Source organism: Pteropus alecto, unplaced genomic scaffold (assembly GCF_000325575.1).
Source record: "Pteropus alecto unplaced genomic scaffold, ASM32557v1 scaffold7, whole genome shotgun sequence".
NCBI classification, from domain to species: domain Eukaryota; kingdom Metazoa; phylum Chordata; class Mammalia; order Chiroptera; family Pteropodidae; genus Pteropus; species Pteropus alecto.
The window spans coordinates 48117113-48130255 of NW_006494614.1; the positions used below are offsets into that span (position 1 = coordinate 48117113).

Below are 13143 nucleotides of genomic sequence, written 5' to 3' on the forward strand. Positions count from 1 at the left end.
TTCATTTCCTTATTGGAAAAATGTGTCCACTGTTCCCTGCCTGTGTGTCTCATAACTGGCCAGACCCTGGTAAGGGCTTTTTGTCCATGATCTCATTTAGCTGTCACGGCAGCCCAGTGAGGTAGCATTGTTAAGCCCATTTCAGGGGCTCAGGGAGGAGCGGCGAGTCGTCCAAGTTCAGGTGCTGGGCTACGAGCCTGGGTTGGTCTGAGGCCCAGCCTGTGTGGGTCAAGGGAGAGGAGGTGTGCAGCATGATGGCTCCCAGTGCCAGATGGTGCTGAGGGCCATACTGACCCATCCTCACCTCTCCGGGCTCTTCAGAAATGGGCAGTGGTTTCCAGAGCCTCAGGGTCTACTTTCGTTCATTCATTCACTCGGAAAGGCTTGGCTGAGCAGCTACTCTGTGCTGAGCCCTGCCCACAAGAGTGTGGTCTGTGATTATCTGGAGGATGTGGCACCCCCATGAGACTCAGCTTCCCCAGGGCAGGGTCCAGTCTGCCTGGTTCCCTGTGGCTCCACTCCAGCACCTCACCCAGTGCTGGCAGTGGAGACATTCGATTCATATGTACCGAATGATGAAGTTTTGTCTAACTAGAGAGAGGGTTGCGGCTTGGGTGAGGAGGAGAGAGGCCTGGAGAAGTCAGCAGGGCCTGGATCATGGAGGGCCTGAGTGCCGGGGTAGGGGGGCGGGCGGGGGGAGGGGGAGACCAGGCTTGACCTTGGGAACCATAGGGCATCACTGTAAGGCCATCGTTGGATTTGTTTTAGGAAGGTCGCTCCTTAGGGAGGGCCGGGTGGGAGCGACAGAGGCCAGGAGACTGATTAGGAGGCTGCTGCCAAGATCGTGGAGGGATATGACAGTGGCCTGGCCCAGGTCAGGGGCTGATGTGACAGAGACATCTGGAAAAGCAGGGACTCACAAGGAAGGCCACAAGAATGAAGCGAGTGTGTGCGCCTGCTGTGCTGTCAGACCCCATCCAGTCAAATAAGGCTCCTCCTGCTCCGTCTGTCTCACCCAGGCCTCTGGGAAACAGCCACCATCACCTCTCTATGTACTATGGCTGTGGGGCCAGAGCAGGGCTGGGAGCCCATGGGGCCCAGTTAAGCCTTGGGGCTGAAGTCCTAGTGACAGAAGGGAGAGCCCACCTGGTAGCCTCGGCTGGGGACTGGAGACCGTGGTGGGCGCGGCTCAGGAGCTCTGCCCCCCAGGACCGCCACGACACGCTGCTCGAGATGGAGCGGGACAAGGCCATCACCGACAGAGTCGTTCTCCTCCAGAAGGTCATCCGGGGGTTCAAAGACAGGTACGCGCGGGAAAGGCTCTGCCCCACCTCAGCCCACACACAGGTGCATGTGCATATGCTTGGCTCTCCTCTGCTCCTCCCGCGTGAACACTAAGAATAAGCACACACACCCCTGCACCCACATGGATGAACACAAAGACACAAGATTTGCACACACTCATCAGTGTTGTATATGCCCAGTAATACAGTACACTCACCTGTATACACACACACGCACGCGCACGTGCATGTGGCTACATGGGGCACACGCATGTGGACACTCTGTGGTCTCAGATTCCTAATGAAACTTCTCAAAGAGGAAATTCGAGATTTTATAAATTACAAAGTGTATCCCACATTCAATGTAGGAGACGTGTGTACCGCTGTGACAATTCACAAATGGTCAGGACTGACTCTGGATTGTGATTCCAGCCCCACAAAAATCTCACAGCCTTTTCCTTTTGCATCTCATCTGGTCATGCCCTCCCTCTCTCCATCCATCCATCCACCCACCTACCTGTCTGTTTATCTGTCTGTCTGTCCATTTATCATCCTCTCCCAGAGGTGCTCTTGTATGCATCTAGGTATTGACTTGCTGGCTCACTCACACACTAATGTATTCAATTTTCGCTCTTCCTATGTTTATGTCTACATTCAGCAGATACCTGCTGTTTGATGTGTGGTGTCTTTGTCCTCCATCAGGTAGTAGGTGACTGTCAACCTGTAGAAGCTGCTTGGTGTGTGCAGGGGAACACTATTGCACTCACTTAGAGTCAGTCAGTCAGACGATGCGGGTTTTAGTCCCAACCACACTGAGCCTCAGTTATTTATCTATAAAAGGGGGAAGTTAGTAATAAGTCGTGTTCATAGTGTTCAAAGCTTTTAATTTTTTATATTATACTATTTACTTATTATTCATACATTTATTCATTTAATAAATAATGGAAAGCCTCCCTGTTGGGCTCATGTGACAAGCCTGTGAGGCAGGCGGGGCAGGCCTCATTCTACCCACTTTGCAGATGAGGAAGTTGAGGCACAAAGTGGTAATGACCCAGGTCATGTATCCGGGAGACACACAGCAGGGACTACCCCAGCTCTCCTCATTCCAAACCCCGCCTGCACCCTGGGCGTCTCTGGGTGCCGAGGCTCTGCTCTGGGGGGCTCCTGCATCATGCTGCTGTTTCAGGTCTAACTTTCTGAAGCTGAAGAATGCCGCCACCCTGATCCAGAGGCACTGGCGGGGCTACAACTGCAGGAGGAACTACGAGCTGGTGAGCCTCCCCAAGGGGGCTGCTCCTGGCCCCTCAAGGCCTTTGGACCTGGCCCCACTGCCATAGCAGCAAGACCATACCTGTGTTTGGGGACTGGGTGGCCTCCTGCCACTGCCCCGGCCTCCCCGTACCATTCCTCCAGCCCAAAGTCCAAGTCCAGTTCTTTCAGCTTTTCCCATCTGGTCAGCAATGTTTGGGCTTTTCTTCTGGAATGTTTTGTTGGTGTGAGCCCTGGCTCATTAGAGACTTCAGAGGGAGCCAGGAGCAGGTGTGTCCCATGGACCTTGGTGGAGCAGCTGGGCTGTAGCCTGGACTTAGGGCTGGGGTGGTGCACAGGAAGGAGACCGGCTCCCGGTCTGAGGACAGGGTCCCTCAGGAGCCCATCTCAGGGGAAGCCAAGGCTGCTCCCTGGGGAACTTGTGAGAGGAGGTGGAGCTTACTTCTGGGGAGCCCTAGTATGAGGGAGATAGAGCTGTGCCTTCGGGGCAAGCCAGTCGGGGAGTGGGCCCAGTGTAGTGACACTGCCGCGGGCAGGGTGGGTCTGGAGCGAGGCTCTGAGGGGGCTGCATCCTTGCAGATGAGGCTGGGATTCCTGCGGCTCCAGGCCCTGCACCGCTCCAGGAAGCTGCACCTGCAGTACCGCCTGGCCCGAGGGCGTATCATCGAGTTCCAGGCCCGCTGCCGTGCCTACCTGGTGCGCAAGGCCTTCCGCCACCGCCTCTGGGCCGTGCTCACAGTGCAGGCCTACGCCCGGGGCATGATCGCCCGCAGGCTGCACCGGCGCCTCAGGGCTGAGGTGAGAGGTCTTAAGTCCACAGCATCCTCCGTCCCCAGCCCCATGAGGGGTGTGCCCTCTGAGGGCTGCTGCTGCTCCAGAGGACAAATCACCTGCACTTGCTGGCTGAGGCCTGTGGAGGAATGACAAAACTGGGGCCAGACCCCTCATTTCCACCTTGGCTGGGGACCCCAGTCACTCTCGTGAATCTTTGGGAGGCTGAGATGAACCTGGTTTGGTTTTGGGATCAGTGTTGTCCCCAGGCCACTGTGTAACCTGTAGAATTTCTCAGATGCCTCAGTTTCCCTATAATTATTGGGCAAAGTTGCTCCTGGTCCCAGAGCTCAGTCAGGGTAGGGTGGGGTAGAGGTGGCGGGAAGGACGGGGCTTGGTGCCCACCTGGCTGCCTCTTCCCTCAGTACCGGCGGCGCCTGGAGGCTGAGAAAATGCGGTTGGCGGAGGAGGAGAAGCTCCGGAAAGAGATGAGTGCCAAGAAGGCCAAGGAGGAAGCTGAACGCAAGCATCAGGTGAGCCGGGAATGCCCCAGCCCAAAAAAAACCAGCCTCCACCTAACACTGGCTGTCCATCCTCTGTCCGTGCAACCTCCTTTCCTTTGTGCACTGGGTGCCTGGTCCTGGGCCAGGACAAAGGACAGAGGGCTGTGGCTCCAGAGTGAGAGGGTCCATGCCTGCAGGAGCACCTTTTCTATCTGGAGACAACACGTGAGCCAGGGTGAGAGGACCCAGTATGGAGCCACCAGCCACATGTGGCTACTGAGTACTCGAAATGACAAAGGGATCTAAGTGTGAAATACGTGCTAGATTTTGAAGGCAGTAAGAAAAAAAGGAGTACAAAATACCTCAGTACTTTTTTAAAAAAAGATTAATTACATGTTGAGATAATATTTTGGAAATACTGGGTTAAAGTATATTATTAAAATTGATCTCACCTATTTCTTTTCACTATTTTAAGTGTAGCCACTATATACATGGGCTCACCTTATGTTTCCATTGGACAGTGATGGTCTGAAGCTGGATTTCTGGTTGGGTGGTTCCTTCCAGCTGGGAAGACATGAGCAGGCTTCCTGGAGGAGGTGTTCCAGCTGAGCCCTGAAGGGCAGGCAGCATTTCTGTCTGTGCATCTGTCTGCAGTGGGCTCTGAGGGCTGAGTGGGGCAAGGCCTGAGGCTCAGTCCTTCCCAGCAGTAAGGAGGCCCAGGGGGAGCTTGGGACTGCAGCCTGGTTGTTGCAGGGACTCTCATGGGCTCCCCAGAGAGGGCTTGCTCCCTGAGGCTGTCTCCCCTGCATCACCCCTACCTTCCAGGAGCGCCTGGCCCAGCTGGCTCGTGAGGATGCGGAGCGGGAGCTGAAGGAGAAGGAGGAGGCTCGGCGGAAGAAGGAGCTGCTGGAGCAGATGGAGAGAGCCCGCCACGAGCCCATCAATCACTCGGATATGGTGGACAAGATGTTTGGCTTCCTGGGGACTTCGGGTGGCCTGCCAGGCCAGGAGGGCCAGGCGCCCAGTGGCTTTGAGGTACCGGTCTGAGGACAGGGACTGGTGATAGACCCCAGTGTGATGGCCCTCCATTCTCTTGTGCCCCTTTGCATTAAAGTCCACCTGGTCCTCTCTGAGTAGAGGGCAACAGTGATGACCTGGGCCAGGGCCTGCAGGTGCCAGGCCCCGTCCCGCCAACAGCCTGTCACGTGACCGTAGGGCTATCAATCACTGTCCTTCTCCAGGGCCACTCACGAACTCTAATTAGTTGGTATATTGAGGACCTACCATGGGCCAGGCGCTGTCTGGGTAGCGAACAGGGTGAATACAGCTCACCCTTGTGGAGGGAGAGCTGCCCCACACGACAGGGGTGGGTGGCCACAGCCCAGCTCGAATCTGCCCCCATGGCAGGGAACCCCTCTCATCTCCTCAGGACCTGGAGCGCGGGCGGAGGGAGATGGTGGAGGAGGACCTGGACGCAGCCCTGCCCCTGCCTGACGAGGACGAGGAGGACCTCTCTGAGTACAAATTCGCCAAGTTCGCTGCCACCTACTTCCAGGGCACGACCACGCATACTTACACCCGGCGGCCGCTCAAGCAGCCGCTGCTGTACCACGACGACGAGGGCGACCAGCTGGTGAGGGCTGGGGCTGTGTGGACAGTGTAGGTGCCGAGGTGGCGGGTCCCTGGTGGGCAGGTGCGGCGCTGACCTGACCCGGCCCTGGCCTAGGGCCAGGCCACGTGGGCAAGATCCCAAGGAACACCCGGAGCACTGGCACAGCACCCTCCCGCAGGCCTCTCCGGTCCTCTCCCGAACCCGAGCTTACTCTGCCGGCTTTAGCTGTGTCCTGTGCTCAGGCTTTGACTCGCGCGGCTCTGCCCCCAGGCGGCCCTGGCGGTCTGGATCACCATCCTCCGATTCATGGGAGACCTCCCCGAGCCCAAGTACCACACGGCCATGAGTGATGGCAGTGAGAAGATCCCTGTGATGACCAAGATTTACGAGACCCTGGGCAAGAAGACGTATAAGAGGGAGCTGCAGGCCCTGCAGGGCGAGGGCGAGGTGAGACCCAGGCACCTCCGGCCAGCGTCCCTCCCAGGCCAGAGGGCAGGGCTGCTCCACAACCCAGCTTCAGGGTCCTCAGGAGAAGGAGTGTCAAATTTACCTCTGCCCCACCTCCCCGACCCCCACTCTCTTCTGTCTACTTGTGGGAACAAATGTCTGAGTGTTTCATAAAGTGCTGACCCCAAGCGAGTGAAGCCACATGGCAGAGCAGACGGGCTTTGTAGTCAGAGCCTGTGCCAGCATTGACTTTCCTGAGTCTCAGTCTTCCCTTCTGTCATTTGGCTGGTGGAGGTAGCAGTGAGGGATGAGGGGCGGGGGTGGCAAGTGGGGTTTACCTCCTAAACATTAGCGTGGAGGTGAGACACCCCTCCAGCCTTTGCCCTGTTGTCAACTGCTCTTGTCATTACTTCGGGCCCAATCTGTTGACCCTGAACCCCTTTGGCCCTTTAGGCCCAGCTCCCCGAAGGACAGAAGAAGAGCAGCGTAAGGCACAAGCTGGTGCACTTGACCCTGAAGAAGAAATCAAAACTGACAGAGGAGGTTAGAGCAGACCCTGAGCTGCCTTAGGTGGCCCAGGCTGGGACGAGGATGGTCTTGGGACCCATGGGGATGGGAGCAGGAGTCAACATCACCTGTCCGCAGGGCTCTGGGATGGCTGGCAGCAGGACAGCATAGGGGGTGATCGGGGGCCAGGTCAGGGCGGGCTTCTCAGAGCAGGGGACCCAAGAGCTGGGGAAGACTGGACTGGCAGATGGTGAGAGGGAGGGCATCTTCTGCCAGGGCATGGACCCATTGCATTTGATCCAAGGACATTTTTATGGGATGAGTGCCACACTCTTGGTTTGCTTGAACTCATTGGTTTAGTCACCTTACCTTTTCTGAGCACTGTCTCTGTGCCCCAAGATTGTCCAGGCTGGGAGGGCAGACAGACAGAAACCAAGGCATTTACAGCACAGGGGCTGGCTCCCCATACTCTGCATTTGCACACACCAGTCTCTCTGCCTAAAAGTCTTCCTTTCTCTTCTCTGCCTGGGTGTCACCTCCAGGAAGCCTCTTAGGACCCTACAAGCCTCTACAGCCATCAGGCTTCACCTTGGGGCTTCCACAGCCTACTTTGCCTTTGCCCCTATCTTGTTTTCCATCTGAAAACCCTCCCGCACCCCTCCCTGAGGCATCTGCAGGGGCATGCTACCTTTTCTTACCCTCTCGCTCACTCCACATTTCTGGGCAGGGCGCAGGGCTGGCATTGTGGGCTGTGTGGGACCAGAGAGGAGAAACGCATCTGTAGGAACCGAGGTTGGGGGCTGTTCACATGGAGGCTGGGGCACTGGTGATGGGTGGGGGTGACTGGGGAGCACTCTGGGTGTCAGAATTGTGTGTGTGTGGACCTACCCTGGAGAAATAGGGGTCCCGCCAGGAGTTGGAGGAGCAGGCTTTGTCCTGGCTGAAAGGGCTTTCCTGGGGTAGAGGATGAGGGTGCGGTGTCAGGGAGCTTTATCCCCAGAAGTGGGTGCCATCAGGCCAATGCTCCCGGCTCTGTGGGTTGGTCATTGATCCAATGTTTGTTCTGCACAGGGTGGGGTATGACAGGACGGGGGCTAGGACAGTAGTGGGAGCCAGCTCTTTTGGCCACTCTCAGGATTCTGCTCTCTGGGGAAGCGGGCAGACTCAGGCATGAGTCAGGGCCCCTCACTTCACCCAGCCCAGCTTAAGCCATGTCCCTTCCCTGTGGCCCAGGTGACCAAGAGACTGCACGACGGAGAGTCCACAGTGCAGGGCAACAGCATGCTGGAGGACCGGCCCACCTCCAACCTGGAGAAGCTGCACTTCATCATTGGCAATGGCATTCTGCGGCCAGCTCTCCGGTCAGTGCCTGAGGGGCAGGGGCGCAGGGAGGGGCAGCTGTCTGGGGAGGTGCCCTGCACTTTCCGTGTGTGGCCCTGAAAGGTTTTTGGTGGCTGAGTTGTGGCTTTGTCACCATAACAGCAAATTAAGCCAGACAGGACTCAGTTTAGTCCCTCGGTTCGGCTCACTAGTCATGTGACCTTGGTAGAGTTATTTCATCTCTGTAAGTCTCGGTTTCTTCATCTGTAAAGGGGAAACAATAACAGTACCTGCCTCAAAGGCTCGAGGGAAGGTAAAACTGGGGAAAGCTTTTAACACTGGAGGCACAGTGATAGCTGTTGTCATTATCTGGCATGCATTTTCTGCTTTAACTCCCTCCCTGCCAGCTCATGGTCACTGCCTCTGACCCAGGGCTGTGGGCAGGGTTCCTATGGTCAGCATGCCTGGAATCTTGACAGTGCATCCTTTCCCACCCAGGCCCAGGAGAGGCTCACCTCACGTCTCTGGGGGTTTGTGGGGGAGCTAGGATGATCCAGGAGCAATTAAAGAATCAGCTTAGCTGGGTCAGTGAAGGGAAAACAGATAAGACTTTCTAAGAACTCTATTTATGCAGTACAGTCAGTTACGAGAGCTGACCCTGTGAACTTGTGTGTGCTGGCTGGGAGGACAGCCGGATGGGGTGGGCCGGTGGATGGGGGGTTGAGCTCTATTTTACCAATGGGAGAACTGAAGTCCTGAGAGGGGAGAGACTTGCCCAGGGGTCACTAGCCTCCCTTGCTGCCAGGCTCCCTGAGGTCGCTTACTACCTCTCAGAGATGGTCACAGTACCCAGGGTCACCTGCCTCCAGGAAAAAAAGGTAGCTGCTAAAAAGTAAGACTGTGCCTCCCGCTTTTCTCACCGTTAGCCTTAAAATGGTCACTTATAAAGAACATGGTGCCAGGAGCCCTGGACCAAGAGGCAGAAGGCTGGGGTATTGACTCCCCGAGGGACCACTGCTGACCCCTCCTTTCTCTTGGTCTGGGTCTTCCCGTCCATAAAGTAATGGGGGTCAGGGGCTCCCAGCTTCAGGTGATAAAGTTTTTGCATGTCTATGACAAGATGAGGAGAATAAGAATGTTTCTAAAGCTAAATTTAATTTATTTAAAGGACGGTTCTATGTTCTGAGATTTCACTCTTTTTACTTTTTGAATACTAAAATTACCTTTTTTTTTACAAAATGATCGTGATATAGAAAGTGGTCTGGTTGTGTGTTTGGTGTGTTTTAAATGTCTTTGTTTGTCATGATAAAAAGAGTTTATTTTGAAGTTGCACTGGTTGGTGAACTCTCAAACTAGGGAGCCACTGAATTAGTACCCCCTGCTTATCCAGGCCTGCCCTTCTGAGAGGGAGGAGCAGCAGCAGTGAGTGTCCCCTGGTGGTCACTTCATCGGGGCTCCTGCCCTTGGCCCTGAACCGGCAGGCAGCGTCCTAACCGCAGCTAGCATTTATTGAGGATTTACTGTGCTAGGTGCTTTATAAGCCTTGGCTCATTTTTCTTCACAGCAGTCCTGTAAGGAAGGTACTAAAATTTCTCTTCAAAATGAAAGCAAAAAACTACCTTCATTGCTTTAATTTGATTACAAAGGTAATGCATGGCCACTTAAATATTCAAACATTACAGGAATGTATCAAAAGAAAGTCAAAGTCCCTAGTCGTTCCATCTCCTCAGAGAAACTCCCCAGATGTTTGTGCTTTTTCTGCTCTGCCAGTTGCCATTAGTAGAAATTGTACCTGCTGCCATGACTGTGGTTTGGGCTCAGAGAGGTGAACTCACCTGCCCAGGCCACCCAGCTGGCGAGGGAAGAGGCAGGGGCGGAACCTGTGTTTCTCTGTGCACTGTGCCTCAGAGCAGGATATGCCCCACCCTCTGGATCCTGGGGTCCCGGCCATAGATCTGGATAGGAGTCAGGAAGGTGCTTCATGCCTAATGAGCTGGTCTTCAAAGCAGACACTGGCCCAGCCTTCGTACTTTGCCCCACTCCAATCCCCCTGGGCGATCTTAGGCAAGTAGGAGAGGACGTGTGTGTCCCCTGTTGCTGGGACTGGGGCGGGGGGCTTTTCTTCTGAGGCAGTCTCCCTCCCATGCTTCCCCGCCTGCCTAGGGACGAGATCTACTGCCAGATCAGCAAGCAGCTCACCCACAACCCCTCCAAGAGCAGCTATGCTCGGGGCTGGATCCTCGTGTCTCTCTGTGTGGGCTGCTTCAGCCCCTCCGAGAAGTTTGTTAAGGTAGGGCCTGGCCTCCTGGGGTGGGAAGGGGAGCTGGGCCCTGCCCTCAGCATAAAGGGGAGAGAACAAGGGGAAGAAGCTCACAGGGACTCGCTAAGGAGGCCCCGCCCAGGTCGTCTCTCAGGCCTGTCGCCCACCGGGCCTATCCCTCTGGCCCCTCCCCCAGGCCCCAGCATTTCATGCTCTTCTCCCCTCAGCCCATTTTATTTATGAGGAGACTGAGTTTGACTGCAGCATCTCCTGAACCCTCTACATACCGTCTTAGAGCAGGCACTTTAGTTCGTCTCAGGTCAATTTCTTGACTGCTCTCAGTGCGTCTCTGGGTGCTGTGGACACAGAGGCAGAGCAGGTGACAGGAAGACCAAACTAGCTGGTCAGTTCTGTGAGGCAGGAGACCCGGCCAGGCTGCTCTGGTGGTCCAGGTCAGGGAGGCCAGTGCACAGGTCCCCTCATCTGGTCCTCTGTCTGTAGTACCTGCGGAACTTCATCCACGGGGGACCGCCCGGCTACGCCCCGTACTGTGAAGAGCGGCTCAGGAGGACCTTTGTCAATGGGACGCGGACACAGCCGCCCAGCTGGCTGGAGCTGCAGGTGTGGCCCCAGCCCCGGGCGTGCGTGTGCGCACGCGTATACTCAGTGTGTGTTTACACGCACGCGTCTCCGGTGCACTCCAGTGCCTCAGAAACATTCCCTGCTTCGGGATTCTGTGGTTCTTCAAGCACCCAACCTCGAGTTCTGGAATCCCAGGCCTCTTGCATTAGGAAAGCCCGCAGGGGATGACTGACTCCCAACTGCTGGCCTTATGATCAAAGTGACTTGGGCAGGGGGTTCCCTCTGTGTCTCCATTGCTTCGTCTGAAACGTGGCAATAACATACTCACTTCACAGGGTCTTGTGATGGTTAAGTGACATGAGAGCAGGAGCCCCTGGCATGTGGCAATGCCCACCTTCCAGTCCCAATGCCCTGGCTCAGGGGCCATGGAAATCCTATTGGGGTGGGGAGCACAGTAGGGCTCCCTGGGGACCTGTGACCAGGGACAGGCAATGCCCTGGAGGGATGCTGGGGCCCCGGGGCTCTGGGGAAGCTCCAACCCCATAGGAAGCAGGGAGCCGGGAGAACAGAGTGGGTGAGCTGGTCTGAAGTGAAAGGATTTCCAAAAACCCTTTTTTGGCCACTTTCAGGCCACCAAGTCCAAGAAGCCCATTATGTTGCCCGTGACATTCATGGATGGGACCACCAAGACCCTGCTGACGGACTCGGCCACCACGGCCAAGGAGCTCTGCAACGCGCTGGCCGACAAGATCTCGCTCAAGGACCGCTTTGGGTTCTCCCTCTACATTGCCCTGTTCGATAAAGTACGGCCCCCTCTGCAGCACCTCCCCCTGGTGCTTCCCTGGGCTGCCAACCAGCCCTAACCCAGCACGGCCCGCTATTGGCTCCAATGGCTTCGCACGGTTTTTTACCTTCAGGGCCTTGGTTTCCTCTGTTAGCGGGTGGCAACGCTGGCTCTGGCCAACCCATTAGGATCGTGGAGAGCTCTTGAGCCCCTAAAGAAAAATCCAACAGTACAGTGTAGATTGAAACCCAGAGCTCACTTCAGTGGTACGTAGCAAGGCTGAGTCAGTCCTCCCCTGCTGCCAGAGAAAGAACACGGCAGAGACAGGCTGGAGGGGCACGCAGCCACTCGGCTCTCTGAGATTCCGTTTTCTCATTTGCAGATGGGGATATCATTCCTCGTCAGGTTGATATGGTAGTTTCTTTTCACTCCTTAGTGACCACCTGGAGTGTGTGCATCCCCAGCACATCCAGGCTTGGAGCCTTCTCTGTGGATCTGGGCCGGGGCTGGATGAGTTTGCCTCCACACCCAGCAACATCACACACAGCAGAGGTGCCCCCGACCCTGCTGGTCCAGGGACAGAACCATGTTGTCCAATACAGTTGGCCTGGATTTTTCTCCCCTACAGATAGGTACTTCTTGTATTTTCGGGGACCATTTGTCTATTCGTTTTACAAAACACTTACGCTAAGAAATAAGAACTTCTGTACAGCTGTGCCGGTTTGGAGCCCATGGCTGGAATCCAGGGGCCTGACGGTGGTCTGCCTCCTCAGTGGCCTTGGTACTGCTCTGCCTCTCTCTGAGCCTCAGTTTTGCATCCAAATGGGAGGAGCTGGCACAGTTGCTGGCTCTACGTAGTTCTTCCCTGCTTGCTCACCCTTCCACTGGTTGACCTCCAGCCTTGCGCTCACAGGTGTCCTCCCTGGGCAGTGGCAGTGACCACGTCATGGACGCCATCTCCCAGTGTGAGCAGTATGCCAAGGAGCAGGGTGCCCAGGAGCGCAATGCCCCATGGCGGCTCTTCTTCCGCAAAGAGGTCTTCACGCCCTGGCACAACCCCTCAGAAGACAACGTGGCCACCAACCTCATCTACCAGCAGGTGGTGCGAGGGGTCAAGTTCGGGGAGTACAGGTGTGAGAAGGTGAGTGTAAGCTGATCAGGCTGAGTTTGCCTGGCTCACAGCCGCCTTTGGGCTGAGCGTTACTGTCTGTGACCCACCATTAGCCAGTGTGGAGGTTAGCCCGGCTGAGGCCAGGCATGATCCAGGCCCCTCCTGGATTTAAGACTCCCTGCAGGAGCGAGGGCTTTGAAGAACAGCCTGCGTCCTGCCAGTGGAAGGTGTTCTCACACGGCTGCAGCGATCGTGCCCGGTACAGCGGACATGCTTCATAACTTGCTGTTTTGTTCTGGGTTAGTCTGCAAAACCCTGCCCTAAAGGGGTAAGAGATTCACTCATTAGACCAGAGTTTGCAAATGTGTGTTCTATTTCCTCCCGAGGACAGGAACAATGTAGTTGTTTTGTTTTCGATGATGGTGATGATGGTTCTCATGATACTTATGATTCTTTGGGTGATTATGATGGAGGAATGAGGATGCAGATGATGGAAATGAAAGGGATGGTTGGTGGTGGTGGTGGTGGTGGTGGTGGTGGTGGCGCTGGTGGCAGCGGGGGGGGCTACTGCTTAATCTGCAATACCTCTATCAAGCATTTTGCTAACCTGATGAAAACCACTAGCTAATCACTAAAATAATCTGTTAATCTGTTGAGTGGGATGCATTTCCTGATAGAGAATCTGAAAAACACT

The 13143-nt window shown here is 55.6% G+C and overlaps 1 protein-coding gene across 1 annotated transcript in view; it reads left to right on the forward strand.

The window, feature by feature from the left end:
- MYO7A (myosin VIIA) overlaps positions 1–13143 on the forward strand; it is a 64430-nt gene that overhangs the window by 31647 nt on the left and 19640 nt on the right. Inside the window, exons 14-26 of the mRNA XM_006926861.1 lie at positions 1210–1304; positions 2470–2554; positions 3132–3350; positions 3749–3856; positions 4652–4861; positions 5256–5459; positions 5709–5885; positions 6339–6428; positions 7626–7753; positions 9876–10002; positions 10474–10593; positions 11184–11357; positions 12252–12479. Of these exons, the coding sequence (XP_006926923.1) occupies positions 1210–1304; positions 2470–2554; positions 3132–3350; positions 3749–3856; positions 4652–4861; positions 5256–5459; positions 5709–5885; positions 6339–6428; positions 7626–7753; positions 9876–10002; positions 10474–10593; positions 11184–11357; positions 12252–12479 (1965 nt within the window). The remainder of the gene's footprint in view (positions 1–1209; positions 1305–2469; positions 2555–3131; positions 3351–3748; positions 3857–4651; positions 4862–5255; positions 5460–5708; positions 5886–6338; positions 6429–7625; positions 7754–9875; positions 10003–10473; positions 10594–11183; positions 11358–12251; positions 12480–13143) is intronic.